At 52.7% G+C, this 27,386-nt stretch overlaps 13 protein-coding genes across 13 annotated transcripts; 7 read left to right on the plus strand and 6 right to left on the minus strand.

Annotated features, from left to right (window-relative positions):
* Nucleotides 1-260: 260 nt before the first annotated feature.
* PtrM4_117860 (glycoside hydrolase family 45 protein) lies at nucleotides 261-1,002 on the plus strand (the record flags this gene model as incomplete). Its single annotated transcript, XM_001935127.2, has 2 exons — nucleotides 261-598; nucleotides 657-1,002. 2 exons carry the CDS (start codon nucleotides 261-263, stop codon nucleotides 1,000-1,002), a joined length of 684 nt encoding a protein of 227 aa, XP_001935162.1.
* Nucleotides 1,003-3,563: 2,561 nt separating this feature from the next.
* Nucleotides 3,564-3,914, plus strand: PtrM4_117870 (uncharacterized protein; the record flags this gene model as incomplete). The annotated part of the gene is made up of 1 exon (XM_001935128.2): nucleotides 3,564-3,914. The coding sequence occupies one exon, from the start codon at nucleotides 3,564-3,566 to the stop codon at nucleotides 3,912-3,914; it is 351 nt and encodes a 116-aa protein (XP_001935163.2).
* A 317-nt stretch (nucleotides 3,915-4,231) lies between these two features.
* PtrM4_117880 (Keratin-B2-2 domain containing protein) lies at nucleotides 4,232-4,561 on the minus strand (the record flags this gene model as incomplete). The annotated part of the gene is made up of 1 exon (XM_001935129.2): nucleotides 4,232-4,561. One exon carries the CDS (start codon nucleotides 4,559-4,561, stop codon nucleotides 4,232-4,234), a length of 330 nt encoding a protein of 109 aa, XP_001935164.2.
* A 51-nt stretch (nucleotides 4,562-4,612) lies between these two features.
* Nucleotides 4,613-4,906, minus strand: PtrM4_117890 (uncharacterized protein; the record flags this gene model as incomplete). The annotated part of the gene is made up of 1 exon (XM_066108274.1): nucleotides 4,613-4,906. One exon carries the CDS (start codon nucleotides 4,904-4,906, stop codon nucleotides 4,613-4,615), a length of 294 nt encoding a protein of 97 aa, XP_065961459.1.
* A 1,444-nt stretch (nucleotides 4,907-6,350) lies between these two features.
* Nucleotides 6,351-8,141, minus strand: PtrM4_117900 (PH domain containing protein; the record flags this gene model as incomplete). The annotated part of the gene is made up of 2 exons (XM_066108275.1): nucleotides 6,351-6,354; nucleotides 6,571-8,141. 2 exons carry the CDS (start codon nucleotides 8,139-8,141, stop codon nucleotides 6,351-6,353), a joined length of 1,575 nt encoding a protein of 524 aa, XP_065961460.1.
* Nucleotides 8,142-8,221: 80 nt separating this feature from the next.
* On the minus strand, nucleotides 8,222-9,626 carry PtrM4_117910 (SH3-1 multi-domain protein; the record flags this gene model as incomplete). Its single annotated transcript, XM_001935130.2, has 3 exons — nucleotides 8,222-9,267; nucleotides 9,346-9,489; nucleotides 9,569-9,626. The coding sequence occupies 3 exons, from the start codon at nucleotides 9,624-9,626 to the stop codon at nucleotides 8,222-8,224; spliced, it is 1,248 nt and encodes a 415-aa protein (XP_001935165.2).
* A 1,420-nt stretch (nucleotides 9,627-11,046) lies between these two features.
* Nucleotides 11,047-11,808, plus strand: PtrM4_117920 (Atrophin-1 multi-domain protein; the record flags this gene model as incomplete). Its single annotated transcript, XM_001935131.2, has 1 exon — nucleotides 11,047-11,808. The coding sequence occupies one exon, from the start codon at nucleotides 11,047-11,049 to the stop codon at nucleotides 11,806-11,808; it is 762 nt and encodes a 253-aa protein (XP_001935166.2).
* Nucleotides 11,809-13,146: 1,338 nt separating this feature from the next.
* PtrM4_117930 (zf-MIZ multi-domain protein) lies at nucleotides 13,147-13,941 on the plus strand (the record flags this gene model as incomplete). The annotated part of the gene is made up of 1 exon (XM_066108276.1): nucleotides 13,147-13,941. One exon carries the CDS (start codon nucleotides 13,147-13,149, stop codon nucleotides 13,939-13,941), a length of 795 nt encoding a protein of 264 aa, XP_065961461.1.
* A 1,477-nt stretch (nucleotides 13,942-15,418) lies between these two features.
* PtrM4_117940 (Tymo-45kd-70kd multi-domain protein) lies at nucleotides 15,419-16,810 on the minus strand (the record flags this gene model as incomplete). Its single annotated transcript, XM_066108277.1, has 1 exon — nucleotides 15,419-16,810. The coding sequence occupies one exon, from the start codon at nucleotides 16,808-16,810 to the stop codon at nucleotides 15,419-15,421; it is 1,392 nt and encodes a 463-aa protein (XP_065961462.1).
* Nucleotides 16,811-19,393: 2,583 nt separating this feature from the next.
* Nucleotides 19,394-19,751, minus strand: PtrM4_117950 (uncharacterized protein; the record flags this gene model as incomplete). The annotated part of the gene is made up of 3 exons (XM_066108278.1): nucleotides 19,394-19,397; nucleotides 19,443-19,550; nucleotides 19,606-19,751. 3 exons carry the CDS (start codon nucleotides 19,749-19,751, stop codon nucleotides 19,394-19,396), a joined length of 258 nt encoding a protein of 85 aa, XP_065961463.1.
* Nucleotides 19,752-21,661: 1,910 nt separating this feature from the next.
* On the plus strand, nucleotides 21,662-22,348 carry PtrM4_117960 (uncharacterized protein; the record flags this gene model as incomplete). Its single annotated transcript, XM_001935134.2, has 1 exon — nucleotides 21,662-22,348. The coding sequence occupies one exon, from the start codon at nucleotides 21,662-21,664 to the stop codon at nucleotides 22,346-22,348; it is 687 nt and encodes a 228-aa protein (XP_001935169.2).
* A 362-nt stretch (nucleotides 22,349-22,710) lies between these two features.
* PtrM4_117970 (Atrophin-1 multi-domain protein) lies at nucleotides 22,711-23,541 on the plus strand (the record flags this gene model as incomplete). The annotated part of the gene is made up of 2 exons (XM_001935135.1): nucleotides 22,711-22,848; nucleotides 22,897-23,541. 2 exons carry the CDS (start codon nucleotides 22,711-22,713, stop codon nucleotides 23,539-23,541), a joined length of 783 nt encoding a protein of 260 aa, XP_001935170.1.
* A 1,825-nt stretch (nucleotides 23,542-25,366) lies between these two features.
* Nucleotides 25,367-27,043, plus strand: PtrM4_117980 (uncharacterized protein; the record flags this gene model as incomplete). Its single annotated transcript, XM_066108279.1, has 2 exons — nucleotides 25,367-25,701; nucleotides 25,807-27,043. 2 exons carry the CDS (start codon nucleotides 25,367-25,369, stop codon nucleotides 27,041-27,043), a joined length of 1,572 nt encoding a protein of 523 aa, XP_065961464.1.
* Between the last annotated feature and the right edge of the window lie 343 nt (nucleotides 27,044-27,386).

The raw sequence follows: 27,386 nt of genomic DNA on the forward strand, positions 1-27,386 counted from the left end.
CTGCAGCCACAAGCCGGTAGACCAAGTTGAGACCGTTGATCTCTGATATGATATTGCGGCGACGCCATGGCTGGACTGGCCAGGCCCAACAGCAACAACGTGTGGGGTGCATCTACGTTATATTGCAACAACTGGGGCTGTGAAGACACCCTGGAGATATAAATTGATATCCCACAGCTGTCTTGCCATTATCACGCTCCCTACGATCCTCCTTTTACTACCCTCCTTCAGCAAAGCTACCCTAGACTCGCTTGCCCATTATGGTGTCGATCAAACAAGTCGCTTTCTTTGCCCTGGCATCCGGTCTCGCAACCGTTGACGCCCAATCCACCGGAAAAACGACCCGGTACTGGGACTGCTGCAAAGGTTCATGCGGATGGTCCGGCAAGGCCAACGTGAATCAGCCCATTAGAAGCTGCGACAAGAGCGACAACCCCATTGCCGACATGGCAGCGAAGAACGCCTGCGACAATGGTGGCTCGGCATACATGTGCACAAACCAGATGCCATGGGCTGTCGACGACAACACCGCCTACGGCTTTGCGGCTGTGAAGCTCCAGGGCAAGTCTGAGGCTGATTGGTGCTGTGCTTGTTATGAGTAAGTCAACACTCCCCTAGATTCTTATAAAGTATCATGCTGATTCGCCTTTCTCTAGATTGACCTTTACATCTGGCCCTGTCTCGGGTAAGAAGATGATTGTTCAAACCACCAACACTGGCGGCGACCTTGGCGACAACCACTTCGATATCGCCATGCCGGGTGGTGGCGTTGGCATCTTCAACGCCTGCACGAACCAGTGGGGCGCACCTCCAAACGGTTGGGGACAGCAGTATGGCGGTATCTCAAAGCGATCCGACTGCGATAGCTTCCCCGCGAAGCTCAAGGCGGGTTGCCAGTGGAGGTTCGATTGGTTCAAGAATGCTGATAACCCGAGCGTGTCGTTCAAGGAGGTTACATGTCCATCGGCGTTGACGTCCAGGACTGGCTGCATCAGGAAGTAAAACATGTCGATGCGATGGATCTTCAGGGGATCAGCTAAATCCCGGGCGTATGACGTCTATATGTATGAATTCGTGTTTCGTTGTATATAGTTCTCACAAAAAGCCATGTTGTAAATGTGTATGGATCATCGAGGTTGGAAGCAAAGAAATGGGTGACCGTGTGTCTGGCGACCAGAAAGTCGGTGTGAAGTCTTCGTTCTAGTTACTCAGAAGGATTTCCTAGGCAAACTCCGTTACGAATACGAGCTCGCGATGTATGTTCCAACTCGTCATGTCACCGTACCCTTCACGTAAGCGTGCACATGCTAAGCGTGGAATCTGTATTTTCCGTCTGACGTCGGAGCACGATCTCCGCTATCTCGAAAGCAGGAATTGATAGACACGGAATGTCCAACCGAGTGACAACTGAGTGACAACTGAGTGACACCACGTGCCAACTCAAAGTACGAGAAGGTAAACGGACAATGCGACGCTGCGTGAGAGCAAGTGCAGCGGCAGCATTGTCATGTCAATCAAACCACGACTCAGGTTTCAAGGTTGCAGCTATTGCCGGTCTCAGGAACCAAGAGAAGATGGCATTGGTCCTCGACGTCTTGGGCATTAAACAACGGCAGTCAGGTGTCGCAAAGGGGCCCCGTGCTTTGTATGCATATCCCCGCCTCCCGCACTAACAAGCATCACTAACCTCTCGGATGAGCAGTGAGAGAGGATACCCCATTTGTCGACGCGCGTTCCAGCAATCATGGTGCTGGACCCTGAATCTAACTTTCCACAAAGAGGGCGCAAAAGAAGATCAGCATTTTGCAATGTTGCCAGATCAAGCCGCGTGAAACAACCATGACGTAACGTCACGCTATGACGAGCTAATCACGTGTCCGATGCGGTAAGCGCACAACTCGTGCCCCAGGTTACCGCTGCGACGGCTCTCTAACCGTCACCTCACTTTGGACCAGACGGTATGCACCCCACACGCAACCACGCCTCTCAGTGAAGCTATGCAGCGGCCCGCTTGGTTGTGCCAACACACAGAACCAGTCCCAAAGCATAGACATGTAAAGTGTCTCCTGAGGTTTATGATAAACCCCTCTTGTACGGTCATGACACGCCGCAAAGGGGCCGGCGTAGGATGGAATCCCCACCGAAGGCATTGATCGCCGCGCCGTCTCGGAGACTTGCGCACACAGACTGCCAACAGGCGATGATCGTCGCAGGCTACAAGTCACTCAAGAAGGCACACCTTCTCCCTTGATTCTTCTGACTGACATCTTTCCTTATCCTATACGAACGACTACTGCACCCCGCTTTGTCAGACCGTCATCATCCGATGGCTACGGCACTGCTCTCACATTCTCTATCAGACTACTAGCGAACATATATACACTCTCCTTCTCTAATCTTTCTGCATCTTTTGCGACCACTATCATTTTTGCATCGCTAGACTGTGTCCGGATACAGCCCGGCGCTGATTCATGCTCCGGTCTACCAAGATGCCTCACCGCTCCGTCCTCTGCCGACTTCTCTTCTGCGCCATTTTTTCCGTCTCGGTCCTGAATATTTTCACCAGAGCCTCTTCGCCGTTCTTCCATCAAGACGGGAGGACGTATGCTCAGAAGCATACCGAAGAACTCTTCTGCCCACACTCCGACCTCGCCGATGACATTCTAATCGTCCTGCGGACGGGTGCGACTGAGTCGCTGGAAAAAGTGCCCGTGCACTTTCGTACCACTTTAAGATGTGTTCCCCACTTCGTCGTACACTCGGACTTGGAGGAAGAAATCGAGGGACATGCTGTACATGACGTTTTGAAGGATGTCACGGAAGAGACGAAGAAGAAACAAGATGACTTTAAGCTTTACCATCAACTACAAGAGCATGGACGACGTGGAGTGCACCAGAAAGTCGAGACATCCATGTCTGGATCGTCACAGGGCGACTATCTACGCACGGACAATGCCGGCTGGCAACTAGACAAGTGGAAGTTTCTGCCCATGGTGGACCAAGCGCTGAAGGAGAAGCCCGATGCGAAGTGGTATGTCTTTATTGAGACGGACACTTACCTGGGTTGGAACAATCTCCTGCAGTACCTTAGTCAGTTTGATGACAGCAAGCCTTACTACATTGGAAAGCATCTGTTCATCAAAGACGTCGAGTTCGCCTACGGAGGTGCCGGCTTCGCCCTCTCCAACCCCGCTATACGAAAGGTGTCGCAACAACGATCGACCAAGGTGAGCGAATACGAGGAATTCACCGCTACGCACTGGGTGGGAGATTGCGCCCTAGGCAAGGTCCTCGAAGACGCAAAGGTCCCACTATACCGCGCATTCCCCCACTTCCAAAGCGACTCGCCCGCCACGCTCAACCCAGCCATCACCAAGATCGACCGTGGTCTGTGGTGCTACCCGGCCATAACCTACCACCACGTCTCGCCCGCGGAAATTGAAGAGCTCTGGGCCTTTGAGCAAGACTGGTACCAACGCCACCCCATCCTCCTCCGCCACCGCGACATCTTCACCGAGCTTGTCCGCCCCAAAATCGGCGCCTCAGTCCTCGAATGGAACAACATGTCGGCCGATAAAGAATACAACGCCCACGACCACTCCGCCGTAGACAACGAACTCGAGCGCAACGCGTGGAAGTCTTTTGACCACTGCCACGCCCTATGCGAGGAGCAAACCGACTGTATCCAATTCTCCTTCAACGAGGGTAGCTGTGGTATCTCAACTACTTTTAAGCTCGGCTACGCTAAACCGCACACGCGCTTCCGCAGCGGATGGATGCTCGATCGTGTCGACGATCTTTTCAAGACGCTCGAGGCGCAGTGCGGTATGCGGGATTGGTGGGCGCCGCAGGAAGAGACGCAGCGCGAGTTGAAGATGAGGAGGAAGAGGAGTTTACCTGCGCCGAAAATTTAAATATGTCGGCGAGGACAAGTACGAAGCATCATCATCATACACCCAACATTACCACTCACGGTACCTTGGGTCGGCGTTTTTAACAAGGAGAAAGGGGGTTTTTGAGGAGTTTTTTTGTTGTTGTTCTGCACTTTTAGACATGTGATACCCCCCTAACCAACTATAACACTCGCTAGCATTTTTTTTTTCATATATATATATCACTTGTAGTTATGTGGACAATATAGCATAGGCATAGCATAGCATAGCATTTGTGTAGCGTATAAAGCAAGATTTTTGATTAGCTAGTTGTTTGTGTGTGTATCTGTGTGTTGTGACTAGCTTTGTGCTGCAGTAGTAGGAATAGGAGTAGGAGCGGGAGTTTCTGCGTTTACTTCTACTTCCGCATTACCGTATACTCCTTCTCCTTCTGTTCCCACATCCACATCCACGTTCGCGTTCGTTGTGTCCGCTGCTTGTTCCGAATGCTGTTGTTCATTTTCCACGTCCATTCCTTGTTTGTCGTCCTGCTGTTCCTGGACTTGTTTCTGGTCGTTTTGCTGCTGAGCGTCGGCATTAATAGCTTCGGTATACAACACCCCTTCCCCCACAACAGCAGCGTCGTTGACATGTAGATCTGCGGTTGCTGTTTCTGCATCTGCACCCATATCCACATGTCGCGTGTCTTGCTCTGCACCCACGTTTCCTGTATCTTGTGTCTATGTCTGCGTTTGCGGTTCCTCCTTCTGCATCTGTTCCTGAGCCTGGGCTTGGAGTCTAATCACCGCCCCACCGCCCACACCAGCGTAAACACGTTTCTCCCCCCCTTCTTCCCATTCGCCCCCATCGTGCTGTTGCTGCCATACCCTCTCCTGACCAAACCCCCGTCCTTGCCCTGGTCCTTGGTGTGAAAGCTGGAATTGAGCAATCATCGCAGTAACATAATCCCACATACCGCCGATGTTGGATTTGTAGTCTGATGGTCGTCCTTCTCCTCCTCCCAAGTCTCTCATTGTATCAGTAAACGCCACCGATTCTCCAACCGAAAAAAGAGGAAGAAATATCCCCACACCACTAACGACACATAAAACTAACACAACAGCAAGAACCAGTGTCCGCCGTATGCGGCTCGTTCCGCCGCTGTTTTCACGACACCGTTCGCGCTCACGCTCGTAGTCGTGGTCGTAAGCTGTTCGGTAACGGGGGCGGCCTCGCGTGTAGCCTCCACTTCCACCTCCCCTTCCCTTCCCTTTTCTTTTCCGTAATAGTGCTGTGGAAGCGACAGTGAAGACAGAAGTGGTGGAACCGTCTTCGCACGCGGAGAAGAAGAAGAAGAAGAAGAAGAAGAAGAAGACGGGATATATTTCCGCGACAACGGCGTTGGAGTAGAAGGGGCAGGAGAAATGGACGTTGATGTTCCGGTCGACGAGGAGGTGGTAGAGGAAGACATGGCTGCGTGGGCGAGTGCGGTTATAGTTGTTGGGTGGGTTGTTGAGATGCGGTGGTGTTGCATTGGAGATTGCAGGGCTTGTACGGGGGTTTGTTGGAGGGAGTGAGGGATGGAAGATGGAAGATGGGAGGGTAGGAGGGGAGATGTGGGAAATGTGTTCTTACCTACATGACAGAAAGGGACATGAATGCCTGTATGGATGAATATAGTAGCAAGGGAGACAGAGACACACCACACCATCCCTAGCTATCTTACATTCCTCCCCTCTCCTCCTCCACCCATCCACACACATACAACGTCAAGATTGCAAACCTCACACACCACACACCAGCTGCAGAGTTCTAGATTTCCAAAATATCGTACTATTACACTTACATAATCCATCGCATCGCATCGCATCTTGCCCGCCTGATGCCATCCATGATGCCAAAAGAAACGAACCGAAAAAACTCAAAAAAGACGGGTCAAACCAGCAAGTTCAAAATACAAGAGTAAAGTACCGTAGAAGAACAAGGAGATAGATCTCCGCTTTTCCCAGCGCAGAAATCTTCGTCTCGATGGAAAAAAAATGTTGTGTGTATATGTGGTTGACATCATCAATCAGTCGGAATACAAAAACATATGCAAGCTAGCTGCACAGCTATGCAAACCATGATTAGAAAAAGACGGCAGCGGCAGCGGCAGAGGAAAGAATAGAGACGACGATGATGATGATGATGAGGATGATGATGAGAGAGAGATGGGTACATATATATATCCCACCACACCATACCAAGAACCTCCTCCCCCCTCGAAAAAAAAGATATATCCACAAAAGAACCATAAAAGAAAGAGAGAGAGATGCGCATCCATCGCTAAAACAAGAAGAAAGAGAACAGAACCGCTCACTCCACTCAATGCCGATGCCGATGCCAATGTTAATCCTCCTATCCAATATCCCTCGTCCAATGTCCAATGTCCAACCAGGACCGACCCCCACGTTCGCTGAAAACCAAAAACCCCCATGACTAGCTATCAGCGAATGGAATTATGAGTAAAATGATGCAAATGTTACTTGTGAAACTTTATCTAGACCAAAAAAAAAAGATGCCAAAATTAAAGCAACGGGGGAGAGACGCTGATGGAAATGAAATCGCACATCACAACGCAACCGCCGTAGCAGAACTATCATGCTTATGCGGATCATGATGATGATGATGATGATGCTCCGTGGACGTATCCGCATACGCTAGCAGCGCTTTCGCATCATCAAGACCCGATATCGCTAGCCCCTTTTCGTCTTCTTCCTCATGAATGGTGCTTTCCTGCAGACTTTCCTTTGCGCTTCTCCGTTCCGCCGCATCCGCAGACGCGTTGTCATCTTCATCCATGAGGTTAGGGGGCCGTTGGCGCATCGCACGCGCCTTTTCGAGCGATATGGTTTTTTGCTGGTACGTCGTGGTAAAAGGGAGAGCTTCGTCGCGGTCGATAGTTGCCTTCATTAGCGCGGCCATCCAAAGGCGGCCGACGGCGAGGTTGTCGACGGCGAAGTAGTGGACGATTGGCTTGGTGAATTGGACGCCCTTTTGGAGACCGGCGCGTGGGGGGACGAGCTTGAAAATGAACATGCCTGATACGTCTCCTTCGAGGCCAGGGATACCCTTTGCGCTATCGGTAGATGCGGTTGTTTGCAAGGTGGCGTTTTGAGGCGATGATGGGGATGAGGCTGCGCCTGTTAGCGAAGCATGGAGTCCTGCCATCCTCTCGTTGTTTGCGGGGAGAACACGATGCGATGATATGTCGATGAGACCTTTTTCTTCCGTGTCGTTTTCGGTGTAGTAGTACGCGAGACGTCGACCACGCAGCACAAATAGCCGGCTTTTCCACGTCGTCATAAGGCTCGACGACTTCTTCTTCATCCAGCCGCTGTAGTCGCAGTTCTCCATGGCTTCTTGTGGGGTAATGGCCAAACGACCCTTGAGATATGCGCTTGTGCCGTGTTTCTTGGCCTTTTTCCGCCCGTCCTTGGCTCGTTTGCTTGCGTCGACTTTTTCAAGCTCAAAACTCTTTGATAGCGAAGTCCCCGACGGTGTACTTGAGCCAGTCCGCGAGGGCGACTGCATTGGGGAGTCTTTATTTGGAGAGATCGCGTCTGCGGTACTGATGTGGGCTTTTTCTCCACCAGTGATTGCGTCTGATATCGCCCGTAGGCCCCTGGATTGTGAACCTTTTTTGCTGCTAAAAAAGGAGCGAGTATGTGATTGTGCAGCGGGTGAAGGAGATGCGCGGCCTGTACTTGAAGTTTCGCTACCGGGCATATGAGGCGAGTTTGCAATGGCGTCGATGCTGTGTGAGTCGTACGCGAGCTTGGTTACTGTCGGATGCATTTCGCTCGCTGGCTTGAGAGGCCGTACAAAGTCATAAGCACTGGAGCGATCACTCTTGATGCTAGTGCCGTAATATTGCTTGGCAGCGGACGAGACTGGACTGTGTTGCAGGGCTGAGTCTGCGCTGCCGATTCTGCTATGGCGTCGGTTGTAGGAGAGACGTCGTCCAGCATCTGTGGCGTAGCTACCGGACCGCGAATGACTCGGGCTATCTTTCTTGCGCAAAACGTTCCTGTTTTTTCGGTTATCAACCTCGCCGCCCGAGAAGTAGCCCCTGTCAAGCTCTGACGTGGCCAGCCCAGCTTCGTTTTGGTCCAAAGCGATTCCGTTGGTGCTCGAGGCATGGGCGTGATGCGACGAAGACGGTCTTTTTAGCTCCTGTGGGGTTTTAGACGAGGATCCCATGGTCCAGTTGCGGTCGAACGAGGGCATTTTCTTATGCGAAGTGGGGGGATGCAGACGAGGGCATCTTGTGCATATGTGGGGCTTGGGTGCCTTGGTTCTGGTTGTAATCAATAGACGAGTGGCGGCGCTGGTGATGCATGCTTCGTACAGAGGCGGCCGAGGGTCGGTTCGGCGAGCCCATGGTAGGAGAGGCAGGAGTATGCTGAATAAGTGGAGAAGTGGCTTCGATAGTGGAAGATCGGCCGGCAGATGAGGCTGCACGCGGGATGTGTTGGCGATTCGTGCTGCCACGAGAGCCCATGCCTTCGCGCAGTGTGGGTATTCGAGGGGAGGACAGCACCCGTGGATGCAGCTCTGTTTCTTCCAGTTTCGGTGGGAGAGTCCTCAGGGTCGCCTAGGGCGGGCATTGTTTGGGCGAGCTGGGCGGCTTCCTTTGCGCTCTTGACCTCTGATTGGAGCGCATTGATCTTCATCCACGTTCGCAGGCGCGGTCCCATGGGTCCCAGTTCAAACTCTTGCATGAAGATGAAGTTGCGGTCGACGCCCAGCAACGCCTCGCCGTCAATATCCTGGTCCCTGAAGACATTGCAGTGCTTCTTCTCCACGCCCACATCTTCTAGGTATTCTGCCACGCGGGCAGGCGACCATGTCTTGACCTCCTCTTCCGTGTGCCAGTTTTGCTCCTCGTCGTCCGTCTCCTGGCCGTTGATGTAGGATAGACGGTGGTGGCTGCTGTATTCACTACCAGAGTCGTTTGCGCGCAATTCCCTCCCAACGGCGCTGTGACGCGGCGTGTTCATGCCGGTAATATGCTCGTCGATGACGCTGAGCGTCTCGTGCATGACGGGGCTTCCTATGGGCTCGGGGTCTGGCGCAGGCTCCCCGTTCAACGTCATGCTGATGCTGCGCTGGCCATTCTGCACCGACGCCCTGCGCGCTACATCGGTTCCCGAGGCAATGTGAAGGGGTTCAGTGGGTGCCGACTTCAGGGGAGGAGGGGCACTCGTGGCAGCTGGTGGCTGAGACGCGGCTGGTTCAGAGAGAGCCATACCGGGAGGACCCAGCAATTTGTCGTCGTGCGTAGACAATTGCGAGGGATTGCGCGAGAGCATGGTAGGAACGGGCGTGGGCTTTGGCGCCGGGCGCGTGTAGACTGGTAGGACGAGTGAATACATGGGCACATGATGAGGGAGTGCACATATCAGGGTGCATGTAGAAAACATGTACATACCTTCGGGGAAGAGGCCATTTTCGCCCGTCTCCGTGTTCTTGCCTAGGAACCAGCCGTCGCCAAAGTCGTCGTCGCGCTCAATCAGCTCGATGCGGTCCCCACGGCGCAGGCTCAGCTCATCAGGGCTCCGGGCCAGGAATTCATCTGCAACCACATGTCAACAGTTGAAAGCGCAACATGTACTGCATCGTGATGCAACAGCGGGGGTGAGGGGTGAACCTACGCACTACGACGAGGGTGTCGCCGGGCCGGCAGCTCTCGGTGTGGGAGCGTTGGGCCATGCTTGTCAGCTACGGACAAGACTTGTTGGGTCGGTCGTGGTTGCAGCGCTTTAGGCACGCTGGTGGGTGGTCGCATCCAAGGGCGGCAGTCACCTGTCAGTAAAGCTTCATCTCGTAGTTGACCTGTACGAGTCGGCGTCGGCGTTGGCGCGGTCGGCTGCCAGGTGGGCGGGCCTGTTTCGGACTCCCGAGCGCAGGGACGTACTGTTAAGTACTGTACCTATTGCTGACTGATGGGAAACAGTCGGTGCGGGGGATGGTGTCAATGTCGATGACGGCAAAGAGGGTGCTTGTATACGACTCTGTTATCGTGGCCTGCTATATTTGGGTGGTGCGAGTAAAGGGCCAGCGGAGCCAGCCTTGGATGACTAGCCCAAAGTGCTGGCCTGGCCGTGGCTCAATAGGCGACAGGCGTTAATTACACTGCATCGCCCCAATTACCTTGTATGCCCTACGTACCACAGCACATGACTGCACAGATAACCACCGTAGCACATGATTAAATCTCACTGACAACCCATCATCATGAAAGCCTCATGTGCGGAATGGCCCGAATGACACCAACACCGAGTGCGAGTCGTGCTAGCTGCAGCGGCCATTGCAGTAGCCCAGCCTAGCAAATATCCGACTGTCCCGACTTTGTTCGCGAAGATTCGTCAGTCGATTGACATGTCCGTGCGTAGGGTGAAGAAGGTCTCCGCATTCCTTTGCTTTGCCCTGCCCTCAACCAAGTGCATTAGTCGCCTAGTCGTCATGCGCTATGACTCTACCCGTCCAAGATCCGAACTGACTGTCCGATCACAATACGACAAACTGCCACTACCTATTCGAATACGACATGAAGGCGTCCCATTCGACTGTGCCCAAACCCGATACACGTCAGCCAACATAGCGCATTGGCTGCCTCCAAGACGGCGCTATGGTACACAATCGACTGCCCCCCCAGGACAAGAATGCCACGGCCCAGACCCTCGACTATGCCCTGGGCAACCTCGGTGGCCGGCGCAAGAGCTGGATGCTACCGCCTGGGGGAGGAGGGGGAGTAGGGGCATCAACAGTGGCAGTAACAACAGTAACAACACCAACAACACCCGGAGCAACAGGAAGAGGCGCGGCGCCCATATCTTCACCCATTGATCCCGCAGAACTCACGACAAACCCTCTTCCTTTCAAGGTGCGCGGTCGCGTAAGGCCGAGGAAACATGGCGTGCAGTTGCCCAAACGTCCCACAATCAAACCACCATCCAGGCGACAGTCGGAATCTGTTTCCAACTCCACCTCGCCCCAGCTCCCAAACGTCACGGTCCGCCACAACAGCGCCAGCCATGCGCCATCAGGAGTTAATAGTGTCTTTCCCTCGCCCGCCCCAAGCGAAGAGAACATGGGAAATGCGGCCGCGACACCGACTACGGTAGCTGACATGTTTCAGCCAATGTACGTGCCGGATACACCAACTGAAGCCGCTTCCATCGACACAGCACGCCGTGAGAGCCTTGGGAATGTCCAGCATGACAATATGCCTTCTACAACCACAGTTCGTCCAATGTCAACACACGTCAGCAGCCCAATAGTCGAGCGCACTCCATCCGTTGGAGGCCATGCAAACAACCAGATGCCGTCGCCACAGTTGGCACAAGGCGTGCAGTTCCAAGACCCCCGCGCCAATAGAACACCGCCTCAGCCACATCCGCCCTTTGCCCCCCCACGTCCCTTGTCCCGGCCTTCGTCCCGGCCATCGCTACCCCCACCCTCTCCTGTCGTTGCGCAGAATGCTACTGTTCCTACGCCACGGTCCACCCCACAAATACCCTCAATAAGTCCCCACGAATGGTATACTGTCGACGACTGCCGAAGGCTATTGGATGCTTTCTGTCCCCCCTCATCGGCAACGCCAATAAATAACCTCAACGGGCTGAGGATGAGAGTTTTACGCGATGCTGTCGAGAGTGCTGACTGGACCTATCTTACCATGCACCAGTTCTACTGCATGTTCACTTATTGCCCCAACCAACTGCCACACTCGGTGAGGAACATGCCGGACTTGGAGGTTGCTATTGATGTCATGGCCCAAGCACTTAGCAACAACATGACGCTGACGCCCTTTTACCTGCAATTCTTCTCAACCTTTCCTTACCACGTCAATCACATTGCCAACAAGTGGCCACAGATGTTCAATCACTAGATTGAATGTTTTCGTGACTTTGTCAATCACTCGGCCATGTTTGAATTGCTGAGGCAGTCATGTGAGACACGTATGTGTCCCCCTCTTGCGCGAGAACTTGCCATCAATCTTAAACTGAACTCTCTCACCTTCCAGCGTCTCTTCTTCCTCTGTATTATGCGGCGCATCTGGCCCGTCAACGATCTTGCGATCAAGACTCCATTTGAGGAAAAAGCGCTTGCCATCTTTTCGCAAAACCAGATGTCGTTTCGCCGACAAACGTTGGGACAGCATCAAAACCAGACAGAAGGTCAAACGTACGAAGCATTTGCTTCTGCACTAAAACAGCTAGTCGAAACGCTTTCATTGGCCGGCCATCAAAATAGTGTGTCTCCACTGCAGCAACAACAACAGCTACAGCAGGAACAGCAAAATCAGTACCAAGTGCAACGAGAGCGGCAGAGGCAGTATCAGGAACAACAGCAACAACTACATCAAGAGCGATTGCGTCAAGACGAGTTACGTAAAGCACAATTGCGGCAGCAGCACCAGCAGTTACGACAGATATATCAAGAGCAACAATTGCTGCAGCAGCAACAGCATCCACAAGAGCAAGCACGCGGGGAACTAATACGCACGGAACAACAACATCAAGCTCCACTGCAGCGGGAACGACAACAGCAACAGCAGATACAACAACAACATCAAGTACTAGAGCAGCGGCAACAACTACCTCCAGGTGTGTTTCGACCAAATTATCCGCTAGCACAACTGCCACCTCCATCTGCTATTCTTCCATCGCAGACGCAACAACAGTCTCCGATTCATCAATTCCAACCGGAGCCATTGAATCTTCGGCTTCCACCGTGGCCGACTTCAAATCCTCAGTTTCAAGTTCAACAGCCTGCAACTCCCCAACTTCCGACGCCACAATCTGCAGATTCCCAGGTTCAAGCGCCACAATTTGCAAATCCTCAGATTCAAGTCTCTACAAACACACACGTTCAGCACAACTATCCAGCATCATTTGGCAACCGCCCTGAAATTTCGCGTCTCAATACATCATTCAATCCGCTGGCCGTCATCCAACAGTCCCGTACACGGCCTCGGCCTGTTGCGTCAAATTCACGAGGAACGCCTTTACTTCCACCTGCAGGATGGCAACAGCCTCTACAGCGAGAACCTAACCCTGTGCGCTTCAGTCTTCATCAAGCTAACCTTCAAAGCCCAGTACTGCGCGCAAAGACCATTTCGTCGCCTCTCTACATTTTTCAAGATGGATTTATGAGGCGTCCTGAGCGACCATCGAACCCCAGCCTTTCAGTTGAGAAATGGAATTTTACGGTATGCCGTGAAGACATGAATAGGCTTCCACGATCAAACTGCGCCGGAGGTGAAGTGGCCAGGGAAATTGACCAGAACAGTAAACTCATCCGTCTGCGTTGCATCAAATGGGGCAAACCCGAAGACCCAAGCGACGCCGCCTGGGCAGCCGCCGACACCAAATGGATCCCACGCTCCTACTTCTCCTTGAATGGTCACCACCTCGAACAACGTAAAAAGCTGCACCACGGCAAAGACATGCCCATCGACATTACCGATCTTGTCACCGAAGGCGAAAACACACTCGAATTCACCGTCCTAACCTCAATCAATGACACAGCCCACCACGCCTACTCCATCGGCGTAGAAACCGTCGGCGTCGCAACCCACGACTCGATTCGCGGACAAGTGACCAACCAAAACTACGTGCCCTCTGAAAAAGTCCTCGCCGCCATACAAGACCAACTCTCCAAGTCCACGAATGACGATGACGACATCGCCGTCGTTTCAGACTCCACCCTCACAATCACCCTCTTCGACCCCTTTTACCAATCCCGCTTCTGCGACATTCCCGTCCGCGCAAAATCCTGCCTTCACAACAATTGCTTCGACCTAGAAACTTTCTTATCAACGCGGACGCGCAAGGCAGACGCATCGGTGGCGGACCAATGGCGTTGTCCAATTTGCAGGGGTGACGCTAGACCGCACACGCTGCTTGTGGATGGTTTTGTAAAGGAGATTTGTGAGGACTTGCCTAAGAGGGGGGTTGGGCGGTACGAGGGCGGTTGTGGTGGAGAAGAATGGGAGGTGGGAGCCGAAAAAGGAGGTTAGGGAGGGGGTTTGTGATGATGATGTTGAGGCTAGGGATAGGGATAGGGATAGGGAGAGGGAGAGGGAGAAGAGGGAGAGGGAGAGGGAGAAGAAGGAAAGGGAGAGGGAGAAGAAGAGGAGTTTTGTGCCGGATGATGTTGAGGTTATTGATTTGTGTGATTGAAAAGTTGGTTTTTCTCGGCTTACTTGGGCTGGGATGGAATGGGATGGGATGGGTTAAGGTGCATGGTGCATGGATGCATGGGTGGGCGTGCGATGGAGTTTTGAGTACATTTTGATTTTTTTTTTGGCGGGGCGGGCATCATCTCTTGTTTTTGATGCAGGCAGGCAGGCAGGCATCTTCATGGGTGGGATGTTCATGTTCATGTTACGTGTATATACCCCCTTGGTTCATTATTTCCCTTCCTATCTTCCTTTTTCTTGTTCTCATTTCATCCACCTCTAGACTTTCTTTCTTTCTTTCCTACTGTAATACTTGCATCCTTGGGAACGAACGAAACCTACACATAAGATTTTAATTTAGACATGTACGTGCACCAAGCAACAGAAGATGGAAATGTATAATATTGAATGCTTTTTCGTTGGCGAATTGGTGTGGTGAGGTAAGAGTTGTGTGTAGATGTAGTTACTTCGAGAGAAGAATTAAAATTAAGATTAACCAACAGTTCTGCGTTTTCTGCGTGTGTAGCTGGTCTGTTTGTTTGTTTATTTTACTACTCAAGAGTGAAGTGGGGGCGTAGATAAGTAGGTATTGTCTCGGTTTGTTTTGTTCCTTCATGTCGTCCCACCCACGACGTTCATGTAGTTTTTGTGATAGAAGGGGATATGTACTAGATGGTCGTGTCGTGTAGTCCAAGTCTGCGTCTGCATATTCTGTCTTTCTCAAGGGGGAGGGGGAGGGCAAGAATGCAGGAATGATAGTTTTTTACATGTTTTTGTAGCTTCTTCGTCTTGTTTGTTTGTTAGGGTCGGAGGCATTTTCCGTTGTTTAGTGCATGGAAATCACAGGTCGGGGGAGGTGAAGTGGTTGTATGTGTATGAATAAATTGAATGAATGGGTATATCGTGCTAGATTAAAAATGGCCAACTATATTCAACGTCATCTCGACGGAATCAAACAAACAAATAAACGTCTCAAATCTAATATTTATCGGATCGTAAGCGCCGGCGCTGACTAGTTGTCCGGGCCAAGTACGTTCGTACAATGGTCGTGAAGGGGAAGGGAAAGGAAAACGCCCATCTTGGCGTTATACTTACACTTACACTGACATGTACATGTCAACCCCATGACTTCTCTCCCCCCTTCTACCACGTGTCGTGAACCCTGCATAGATGACCACCACCACTCACCCATCCTCGTTATCAAAAACCAACCTCACACTCCTCCTCGCAATCTCACTCCCCTCGGCCTTCTCATCCATCAACCACCACAACCTCCCATCCCCACTCTTACTACTCCCCCGCCCTACTCTTCCCCCTACTGCCTACCCCCCCCTCTACTCCTAACCACCCTCTCCCCACCCAGTCCAACCAATCCACCAACCCCACTATCCTCTCTTCCCAACTCCCTCCTCTCCTTCTCCTTCTCCCCCGCAAGCATCCCCCAAACCCCCAAATCATGCCAACTCGGCAACGCCGCGCCAGCACCCACATCGCGCAACAACGCCGGCAAGCGCCCGAGATCCATGCCCGTACCCAGGAGAACAGAAGCCACGTGTTCGATTTTCGCGGCTAGCAGCTGCCACGCGCGGCCGTGGCCGAGGGGCCCGATGGAGGAGGCGTGTGTGGGACAGGCGGCGCAGGTGTAGGCTTGGAGGTAAGCGTGGGACATTTCGTGGAGAAGGGTTGAGAGGCGTGACGATACCGCCGCCGCCGCTGTTGTTGTTGTAGAAGTGGATGTACGGTGTCCATGCGTGTGCGAATGTTGTCCCCGCCATAAACACGGATGCAGCAAAACCTGTGTCCCCAACACCCTGTTAAAATTACTCCTCCCAAAACTATCGCTACACGCTTCACTCAAATAGCTGAAGCCCGCGCTCAGCGTCTTGTTATGCGGCGGTACGCAGCCTGCAAAGAAGACGGCGTTGAGGTGCGAGAATAGCGTCGCTAATTGGTGCGTGGAGAGTGTGTGCCGGAGGTTTGCGCTGCTGAGGTGCGGGTGCCAGGCTGTTAGTAAGGTGCGCAGTTTCTTGACGGCTACAGTGGGCGAGGCGGATGGGTGCAGGTAGGTTGCGTCGAGCCAGGCGATGTGGTGTCGGACTAGGGTCATGGCTTCGTAGGTGCCGCCGTGGAAGCGGAGGGTTAGGGTAGGGAGGATTGGTGTGGGGGTTTTTAGTTGGAGTGGTGTTTGGAAACTTCTTGTTTTCTTGGTGGATGTGGTGGATTGGGAGTCTTGTGGTGGGAGGTCGCGAATTGTGCCGTGGGAGGCTGTGGTGCTGATTTTGTAGTATTTCGGCGCGCATTCGTCGCAATTGCAGAATACATCTTCGTCTTGGACTCTTTGTTGGAGATGACGGAGTGTGCGGGGTGGCTCTGGTTTATGTTGTTGTTGTCGGACTTTCTCGCTCGTTGTTGGTGTTGGCCGCTTGAGGATGCGGTCTTCGATGAAAGAGAGCTTTGGATCGAGCGCAATGAGTGGCTCGAGGAACGGGAGGACATTTTGCCATCGCGAGGCACCATAACAAGTCTTGCCCTCTGTTTCGTGATTGTCACCATCTGCCGATGTTGTATCTCTCCCTTCCCTCTTCGACTTCGAGCCACCAAGCAACAATCTCGCAATGCGGCGGACGGGATGAAGACGACGTCTCTTCTTCTTCTCCACACAATTGTGTGTGGCCGTCGTTTCAGTAAAGGTCGATGATTTCCCCATGGGGACGGTATACGCAAATGCAATCAAGACCAAACAAAAATCGAGTTGGAACTATATCGCTATGATGAAAACATTGAAAGAAGGAAAAAAGAGGAATGGGAAAGGCGAAAAAGAACCAGAGTCATGATAGCCGTTCTCCACCGGAAAGCCCCATCCCCACCTGGGCACTCGAGAGGCGGTAAGAGGATAAGATTGAAGGATTCGGGGATTGACAACAGGGGTTCATTCCTTTCGTGTCGGTGTCCATGTGCAAAAGCCTTGGGTGCGTCGTGCACAGACACGATTCAGAAGTGGGTTTGGGGGGACATCGATACGGTGCATGCTTGTGCGTAAGCCCGACTCCAACAGACTTTCCGACTATCCTGTCACGTCAGAATCTGGAAATCTCCTGCGGGCAATCTCCAAGTCAGCTGAGGAGAGAAAGTTGTGGTTTTGCTGTATGTATCATGCGTTGTCCATGTTGCGTGAATTGTACAAACCACGACCACACCGGCCATTAGCCACACCGGACCGATTATCTGGGATTCCAGCAGCAGGGAGCCACGTGGATTGCAGTCTTGCCCATGCCCAGGTAGGTGCCCAATTGTGCATAGTTTAGACCCAGTCTTGGCATTTCGGGGGTTGCCCTGGACGTTTACCTTACTCTCCTACTAGCCGGGACCCGGTGAAACGTCGTGCACGTGCACCCGGAATCGCGGCATGCAGCCGATATCGAGTCAGCTCGTTCGGAAAATGGCACGCAACTTTATCGTCTGTCTATCTGTCGTCAGGAAGAGGAAGAGGAGAAGGAGGAGGAGCGATTGCCACATCTCACACCCCCGAGTGTGCGCGGCATGCGCGTTCGTTCCCGCTTCCGCGCCGTGGCAAATCGGCCTCACTAAACCGCAAAACTCTTTTTTCTTCGTCTTCGCTCCAGGGTTCCTTCCAGGTTCCAGGATCAAAGGTTGAAGGGGATGCGACGCGACGCGACGCGACAATGGGGCGTTGTGGAAAGTACCAACCGCTAGCGTTTAGGTAGTGAGGCATGCATCAGGCAGGGCGTCAGGTTGTGAGGCTTACCAGTCCAACGGTATATGTCTAGGGACCCCCTTTCGCAAGGTAAGTTAAGGGTCCAGCTCTAACACACACCACACCACACCAACTCTACGCAGCTAGCTAGTTAGTTAATCCCCACACGTTATTGATAACGACTAAGGTATTTCAAACGCGAGGAACGCGTATCTAGTTAACCCGCGCGCCAGAGGTAGGTAGGCGTCGTGTCGTCTTGGAACGGTTTTGAGACTAGTTTGATTCGCAAACAAACTTTTGCATCTGCATCCTTGCTAAACATTGCCATGTCGTTAGAGTAAGTAGACTCTTGGTGGGGGTTGTCGTCTCTGCTTTACCTACCGGCTAGATAGTCGACACAGCGTTGGCGCGCATAACTATACAACGACGAGAGCTAGTTATACCAACTCACTCGTAAAATAGCATACCCAAACCCCCAAACTAACCCAATGTAAAAATAGCGACGATTTACCACATACGCTGTTTTAAACATTGCAGATATTCCTTATACAAGCGAGCAAGCCCGTTATATCGAACCATAACAAGTTAACCGTACACAAGCGCAAAACTCCCAAACCCTTCATCTTCGGCAAACGCAGCGCGTGTCTTCCTGCAATAAGAAAATAAAGCACACGTAACCGCACTGCACTGCCACATCCCATGGCAGCCATGTTCCTAACAAGCAACGACATGGGATTCTTCTTCGTGAGGCGCAGTCTGAGGCGCAGTCCACATGTCAAACATGCCTGCTTGTCTCAGGTATTTCTACCTACTGCTGAGGTATTTTTTTTCTGAGACAAACCAACTTCCAGGGTAGGTAGGTAAGGTAAGCTAAGGTAAGGCATGGTGTACCTTGAGGAGATCGGAGATCGGAGATCTGCTTTTCAGGGACAGGACACTAACTTGACGTTGACTCGGCTTTAATCCGAGCACGGCTTCGCGATGCACTGGAGAAAGCTGGGGCTACCAAACGAGGCGCAAGCGCGTGCGGCATGGGAAAGATGAAAGATGGATGGGGGATGTGTTATGCATGTTTGGTGTTTTATCATGCCAAGCTCAATGCGTTTGTGTGGGTGAATCATAGTAAACTTGGTGGAGTGAGACGTAGATGCTGTTGTGTTACATCCAGCCGTGGATTACACCTATGTACATCCCGAGGCTGTTGTTGTGGTTGTACGAAACGAGGGTGGGTTTGAGGGTGCGGGGAATGGGAAGGTGTAAACTAGACTTGCTGTGTAGAATGTGTCAGGTGTTTTGGCAATGAATTTGTTTCTCTGTAGTCTAGGGATGTCTTGCGTTTCTTGAAGGCTTGGTTTATTGGAGGGAATGTAGGTATGTATCCTTTCTTGCCCCGCACGATAGAAAATGCTTGGTTGGTACATAACATTGAGTTTCTTCCTTTTCTTTGACAAGCATGATTTCCTCAAAGATGCATCCGTCCATGTCCTTCCAACCACCGTGAAACCAAACTTGCATTTCCATCACGACAACGTTCAAAAGGCGTTTAAACAACCGCAAGTGTAACCATATTTATTCCTATCTTTGATCAGTAAACTTCAGCGCCAACATGTAGACATGGACGTACGGAGAGAGCTTAACGCCCAGGGGGGCACCATTATAGATCTGGCGAAAGCACGGGCACGTTGCATCTTTGAGTTCGCATGCTTGGGTCGTGTATCTGCCCTTGGCATCTCTAAAACACAAGTTAACAAAGTATACATGTAGACGCTGCAATGTATGCTACTTACCCGTATCTACCACATTTTGCGTTCATGCTTGCACAGCGACGGTCTTGGCTGGCTGTGCATAAGCCATCACCGGCCCTGAACCCCCATTTTTCTTGCGCGACGGCTGCAGACGCGAACAAGGCAAATAATAGTGGTGATAGCTGCATAATATGGGTCTAGATTAGGAACCATGAAGTGTGTGTATGTGAATTGTGGTACTTGTTGGAGGTACCACTCGACTGGTTGAAGAGATGGAACGAAAGAAGGGCAGTGATGCGGTGTAAGTACTCCTCTCCCCTGAATTTCGGATCTCTTCGGTGTATTCAGATGGGTCATCTTTCACTCATCGGGGTGTTGTTAGTTCATCTCTCATGCTTACGGCGGCCGGCCATCGGCCATCAGCTTATGCCTGGCTATGACGCGTCTTTGTGGTTTTCGAGTGAGTCTTCAAGTTCTGTAAACGAGTCCAATACACTACTAGAGAACCATGAGAACAATTCATGAGCCCGCTGCTGGCACGATAGGATAGGAACAGAAAAAAGACGCGTACTGTACGTTTCTTTTCTTCTTCCGCAACACTCCAACGCTACCCTTTGAACAGCAGGACCGGGCCGAATACGTACGTTTGCCTAGGAAAGGCGGTACGTGCTGTACGGTGAAGGCAGATCGAATAGACGGCCTCGGCTACGTGTAGGCAAGCTACATGTTCCCGCATCCGGTGCTGAGGCTCTAGGACAAATGGACGGCGCCATGTAAGGCTAGGACGGCGGGTGTGGACTCGCTGTTTGCGTGGCAGCGGCGCAGGGGCTGCCAATGTCGGGGAAGCCGGAATAGACGCATGGAAGCTTTCAGGGGACGAGCTGGCTTGGGGGTGGCTGCGGTAGGGTCCAGAAGATTCCTGTGAGGAGCTGGATCAAGTGTGCTCGGAATGTTGCTGAAACGGTGTCCAATCACATACAGCAGCTCCAAGGCTCCGGGTATCCCAAACCGTGGCGTTGATGGCTTTCATGCAACAGTCAGCCACGTCTGGCGGGAGTGCGCCCTGATGCTCAATGGAACGATCAAGGGATCCAATTAGCAATCGGGGCAGACCCACCGTGGAAGTGGCAAACCAGCGCAAGCGGATTAGAGCCGAGATTAAGCACTCGTTCGCATGTAACGTCAAAGCGGATGTGACCCAAGACCCGCTTGGTGTGGTGACTGAGGCATGCCGCCACGACCCGGGACATTGGGTGTAGGGGATCAGAAAGGATGATAGGATCAGCGAGGCCTAGAGTTGAAAACACCGGCTTCGCAAATTTCATGGCAAAGAGGGTTGATGGTACTTCCCGGCGCACAGTTTCACCAAACCCGTGGGCGACGCAGTCTTCAGACTTTATGGCTCTGGACTGCGTGTGCGTGGCATGTCGAAGCATCATGTGCACTGCACCATTGCTGGCCTAGGGCTACCAGGGACTAGCTGTGGTTGACGGCGTCGAGTGTTGCGCAACCAGAGGCCATGGCTGGATGGAAATAAAAATGCGAGCTGAAGACTGGGCGTTTCCGGGTTTTGGTTGAGCGATCGGTCCCTTAGCACGTTCCGTCGCGCCTTCTGGTGGTCGATCTCTTCTCCAGATTGTCGCGGCAGCGGCATGCATGGTGCAAGCTATTGAATTACATCGGACGTGAGAGCGGTGCTTTTGGCTTGGCCGTGTGAGGTCAGAGGAGTGATGGATACGAGTGGTGACGTGCCATCAATCTCGACGAGATGCGCATGCAGAGGGCAGAGGCCAGGGAACAGCCTGAACAGGAGGGAAGCAGTCAGGCGGAGCCAGGATGTGGGTGCCAGGATGGCTGATGCGGAGCATGGGGGGTTGAAGAAAGTGGCCTGCGAACCAGCATTGTGGTCCCGGCGCCTTAGCTTCGCCTCCCAAGCCGCCTTGTGCATTGCTCAGCGCCTTATAGCAGCCTTTGGCCGCCCGCTTTGGGGGGCCAATATCAGTCGTGGACACGTCCAAACATCCAAACAATTTACAAAGGTTGATGATTGAATCATCTACACACACATCACCATCCATACCAGCACACGACATTCACAATGGCCACCATGTTCCGTGCCTTTTCCTTCAACCCGCCCGTCTCGCCTGCCTACTCAGCCTACGAGGCCGAGCGGGCTGCTATGAATGTGTCGCCTACGTCAAGAGCCGAGTCGCCCAAACACATGTTGAACCGACCACCCACGCCGCCGTGCACAATGGGCGACCTCGCTGCCCAACTCAACCAGCAGTGCCTGCGCATCGACACAAACACACGATGCTATCCCAACGGCCCTCTGACGCCCGCCAGCGACGACGACGACGAGTGCGCATCGCCCACGCAGGAGCGACCGACGTACTCGCGCGTCACTGCCTCACTACTGCGCATGCAGCGCCAGTGCAACTCGCGCATGCAGTGCAACTCGTCGCACGTGCGCGACATTTCCAAGCTGGTCAAGATGATTGAGCACCAAGACCAGTGCACAGTCAGCGAGTCGGCGTCGGCGTCGGCGTCGCGCACCTCTTCAACCTCATCAGCGTCGACATGTGCGTCAGCCTCATCAGCCTCATCAGGCGAGGACGAGGGCGTCAACATGGAGTACGACATTCCCGTCCAGGGCATTGAGACGCTCGTCAGCATGCCCGCATGGCGAGCAGGCGAATACCGCGACACGTGCATCCGCGTCACCAAGCCGGTGCGCATGCGCAAGCGTTCGAGGGAGAATGCTGTGTGTAAGAGGCGGTTGTAGGCGGCCGTCGTGGCACCTCTGTTGGACATTTGATTACATGCATAGCGAAGGCGTTTTGGGCTGTTACTACAGATGCACTATACCACTTGATCTTTGACAACATGGGAGCTCCCTTTGGGTTGAGCATGGCGTTGGCTTATTTACAGTAGTCATGTATAACTACATATAATATAATTACATCATCATCATCTTCTCGAATTACCACGACGTGCTTACTGACCCACCACTGCGGGCACCCACGTGATGAATGTCACCGCGAACCTCAGCACTGGTAAATTGGCGACATTAGCGACCCACTTGAGACTTTTGCTGATCGTCAACAAGCTCTATGCATCCTCCCACTCCCACTACCCACGACTACCATGTCTGTCCGACGAGCGCTGGCGCCACGCTCAATTCATCTGCGCATTGTCCCCCGCCCGGCCAATCTGTCAGAGAGCCGTGAGATCTTCCGCGTCTTGCAGCGCTTCGGCGAGATTAGCACCTTCAAGTATCTGCGTGTATGATTTCCTCAAAAGCTGTATCAAGTGCACGGCTGACAAAGCCAGTATGAATACCAGAACCCCGCCGACAACGTCGCTCTTGCCATCTACAGCGACCAGGCATCCGCCCAGCGCGCCCTCGACGCCTCGCCCATCCGCTTTGCCCTTGAAAAGGTCATTAGCCCGGAATCCGAAACGAACACACCCGTGACCCCCACCGAAGACGAAGACGAAGACATCATATCGACGACCTCGCAAACACCTCCCAAACAAGGCATCGACGAGATCCTACGCCCGTCAAAGCTCCTAAACCGCACTTCAACCACGACACGCAACACCAAGCCCGCCCCGACACCCCCACCCATGCCTTTTGAGCCCCTCTCCCCCCGCATACAAAAGAAGTCGACAAAATGGTTCCAAGTCACAATCGACCGCTCGCGCGCCGTGCACCAGGACTATATTGAACGTCAGCCCTTTTGGAAACAGTTTCACCCCATGAAGAGCATGGCACAGCTGGATCTGGCAAAGTCTGTGCCGCACATTGGGTTGAGCGATGTGAGCAAGCGGCCGCCGAATGCGCACCGGACGCCCAATCGGGTGCTGAAGACGATGAATGAATATGTGCAGACGAGGATGCCTACTTTGAGGCAGATTGTTGAGGGTGGGGAGAGGGAGAGGCAGTTTGTGGAGAGGCGGGCTGGGAGAAGTTAAGAGAGGGATTTATGAAGGGGATGTATTGGTACAGGAATATTCGACACTCGGCGCATTCGACGCATTCTCTAAGGCGCGCTTCACTCATCTACCAAGCCCCACCGCCCCACCTCCTCCAACGTCGGCCATCGCAACAAGCTATTCCAGCGAACAGCCACCGTCGTAAATCGGTCATTTGATAACGGAAATCCGAGATATGCTTCAGTGGCACGCTCGGTCGCTTTGGCTATCCGTTGCCACGCTCCTCCATGCCCATCTAGTTGTCCGACATCCTCATTGTATGACGCGCAAGATTTGCAGGCGTAATGGTCCAAATATGCGTGTACCAGCTCGTGAAACAACATGCTCAAGCGATCTACAGCCCGTCCGTTTAGACCAGCATAGTTAGTTGTGGTTGGGTCGCATGCATGCCCCACGTCGAGTGGATTCATCGTGATCCTGGAGGGGTTTCCAATTACGGTAGGTTCACTACACTTGCCGTAGAGATAAAGACCGAGCTCGGTCCAGGAAAACTCAAACCGCATCTCATCGACCGGTGTGATCATGAAGAAAATAGTCGCAAAGATGCTTAACAAAGCCTTCATCTCCCACACTTCTACGCATCGAGCGTCATATTGACTCAGCCTTTGCAGCACAGCTGTCTGCGAAGTGTCTCTGAGTGTCGATCTCCACCTGGCAAGGGCTTCCAACTGCTCGTTTGTACCGTGTCTGGAATGCTCATTTAGGGTCTCCCACACCTCCTGGCTCAGCACAAGCACATGGTGGCTTCTGAACTGTAATGGGCGCCGTATATGTGTGGGCCGGTTTTTGTTATTTATCTCATGATACTCGACTAGGGGCCGCTCGCAATTTTTGATACAAGCATGTGCAGCATGGGCCTGCGTTGGGGTTCCTGTGTGTCTCAAGGCTTGGTCGTGCTCTTCTATCAGTAGATGGAATTCTGCAACATTGTTCCGGCGGGGTTATTGGTTGGACCGCCTCGAGATATCGTATGCACTTGAGCCGCCGGGTGTTGCTTGCATTGCGGGTCTGTTCCTGGTGCTGATGAGGATTTGTATGAGTCAAGGGGGGAGTAATCAGGGTGGTTTATACTAGGAAAGGAAGGCCATCTTTCTGAGTAGCTGAGACATTTTCGTCAAGATATGGAAGACACTGGCATGTCTTGGTTGTAGTGAAAGAACTTTGTCTCATGGCGTAGAAGACATTTGCTTGCATAGCAGGAGACATCTAAAACAATCCAAGGCAGATAACTCTAGAAGTTGTGTGATTCAATCTCATGCACGTAGTGCGTACTTTGGAAGACTTTAGACATGGGAGAAACTCGGGCAGATACGAATGGGATACTTTGACATGTTTCTTCAGTGTTTGTCTCATATATTCTATGTCACACAAATGAAGTGCCTTATGAAACTTGTCCGCAAATTGTTACTGCCCTGACACCCACAAAGGCACGCCTACCTAATGCCTGATTTCAGTAGTATACCGACGAGGAAGTCGCGATGGTGACAGTCATGGCTTCATGACGTTTGCCAAGAGTCCATAACGGCAGCCACGACAGTCACCTCCACACTACACGTTGAACACATACCGAGATACTTACAAACACTACATAGTAACGAAACTATTTCAACTGACAAAAATAGTCCAGCATTAATGCAGGCTTTGCCAGTTACCAGCAAGTTGCGAGCCGAGCAAAGGGTCCCCAATACCCGTAACGAACCATGGAACCAAACCCCCACAGATCTCGCAAGACTTGGCAGCATGAGCACTCGAATTCCATAACATCCACCTCATCGACGACCCGCCGGCATCTGACTACGCTATAATGGGACGATTTTCCAACCCGTTTCAATCGCATCGCGTCCCGCCTACCAACGCAACAACGGCCGACGCACCCACATCAGCGCTACCCACGCCACCTGCCAGTACCCAATCGTCCGACATTACGCTTCCCGAAGGACCCAACGAGATACGAAACTACGTGCGCGGAGCCAATAAACAGATCCAATGGCTCCAGGAGTGTCTAGCCAAACTAAGCAACTCCGATATCACGCAGGTCAACGAGATCAAGCGAGCGCTCAAGTCTACGCATCGGGGCCTGGAGAAGGTGCATATTGAGCGGTGTCCGGGACATGGAGAGGAACTCGAGGCCTCGGTTGGGTATGTGGTGAGGTATGCTTGGCGGACGTATATGAGCGCGGTGAAGCTGGAGGAGAGGATGAAAGGGGTGGGTAAGGGTTCGCCTCAGCTGTTCTTACGCGACAGGGCCGAGGATGGAAAGAGGAAAGATAAAAAGGTAAGTAGGGATCAAGAAGGCCAGGAAGTTCGCAACGGCAATAGAGATCGAAAAGGCAAAGACAAGAAGGTGGGTTGGAATCGGGAGGTCCAGGAAGTGCGCGGAAATACCAAAGACCCAATAAAAAAAGACAGGAAGGTGGAAAGAAATGACCTTGTTTGCGACAGTAGAACTCGCGATGGAAAAGACAAGAGAGGGTATATGAACAATGAGGTTCAGACTGTTGGCCTCCCGACCAGTGAGGAGAAGATGAGAAGTGAACGGGAGCCGCCGGCCAAGTCTCGACGATACCTTGAGAGAGACGTAGAAGAGCTCTTCCTCATGTCTGGTGCTCTTCCCATTGAAGATGGTGCGACCTCGGCTCCAAGTCAAACAGCAGAAGCTGACCCATTAGACGCTGTCACGATCCTACCACGCACTTCCTCCCCCGAGTTACCTCCTGAAACCCCAAGAAACCTCAGCGTTGTAGAAACAAACCCGGAACAGATTCCACAACCGAGGCACGAGGTAAAGAGGCGGTTACAACAAGAAGAAGACAACTCATCCTTTGAGCTGCTCGATCCGGACAGAGTGCGACGGGGCAGCTGTAATGGTTTCATGATTACGGAGATGACCATGAGAGGTCTTCAAGATCCTAGCTTTGTGTTGCCTTATCTGCACTACATGAAGATTCACGAGCTGCGATGCCTCAAGGAATGGTTGGTCTATACGGGTAATGTCATACAGTCGCAGCCTGTTAGCCGTATGGAGAAGGTGCTTCTCTGCATGCAGGTCCTCCAGAGCGGCTGTCGATATGAAGCTCTGGCAGTGATACACTCCCGCTCCCCCTGCCAAGTCAAGGAGTCGTGCAATGAGGTCATGCAGGGCCTGTTACACTGGCATGCACTGACGGTCAAGGATCAAGACATAGGAGACCAGGCCAAGTCGCTCATTCTCTGGGGAATTTGGGACAGATACTGCGCCTCTGACGGTCGAGCGGGCCTCTACTTTGGTTTCAACTGGACGCAACTTGCAAAGGTGCTCGTGGCCCTGAATGTGTACATGGGACGCTGGCGAATGCAAGGCAGGTTTGCCACGGACGGGCCGGCATTCGCGTGGGGTAAATTCTTCGAGCCAGAGACACAAGTGCCGGATGGAACAGAGACGGATGAAGAGCAGCTTTGCAGCGATCTGGACGACGAGAGCTTCGACGGATCCCTCTGTTAAGGTGAGTCGCCGGGGTATGCTGAGAGACAGGGCGCAGGCAGACAAGTAAAAGGCTCGTTTCGGCATTACGCAGGTCCGTACTCAGGAACGCAACACGCACACGCACACGGCAAATTCGGCGCGGAAAGGTGGCGCACGTCTGGCGTTGGTGGAGAAGGAAGGCTGTGCGTAAAAAATGCAGATCCACTCATGCACTATGTCGAGATACCTCCACCACTGTGTCGCTATCGCAGCGGCACTTTGCATATCGGACGGCATGGAGTAAAGCTCGTCGCCTGAAGGCTGTAGTGCTGGTGTCTGGTGTTTCACGACGATCTTGGCTCCCGGCGCGGCGTAAAGCCTC

The sequence above is a fragment of the Pyrenophora tritici-repentis genome, chromosome 6 (genome assembly GCF_003171515.1).
Source record: "Pyrenophora tritici-repentis strain M4 chromosome 6, whole genome shotgun sequence".
Taxonomy (NCBI): domain Eukaryota; kingdom Fungi; phylum Ascomycota; class Dothideomycetes; order Pleosporales; family Pleosporaceae; genus Pyrenophora; species Pyrenophora tritici-repentis.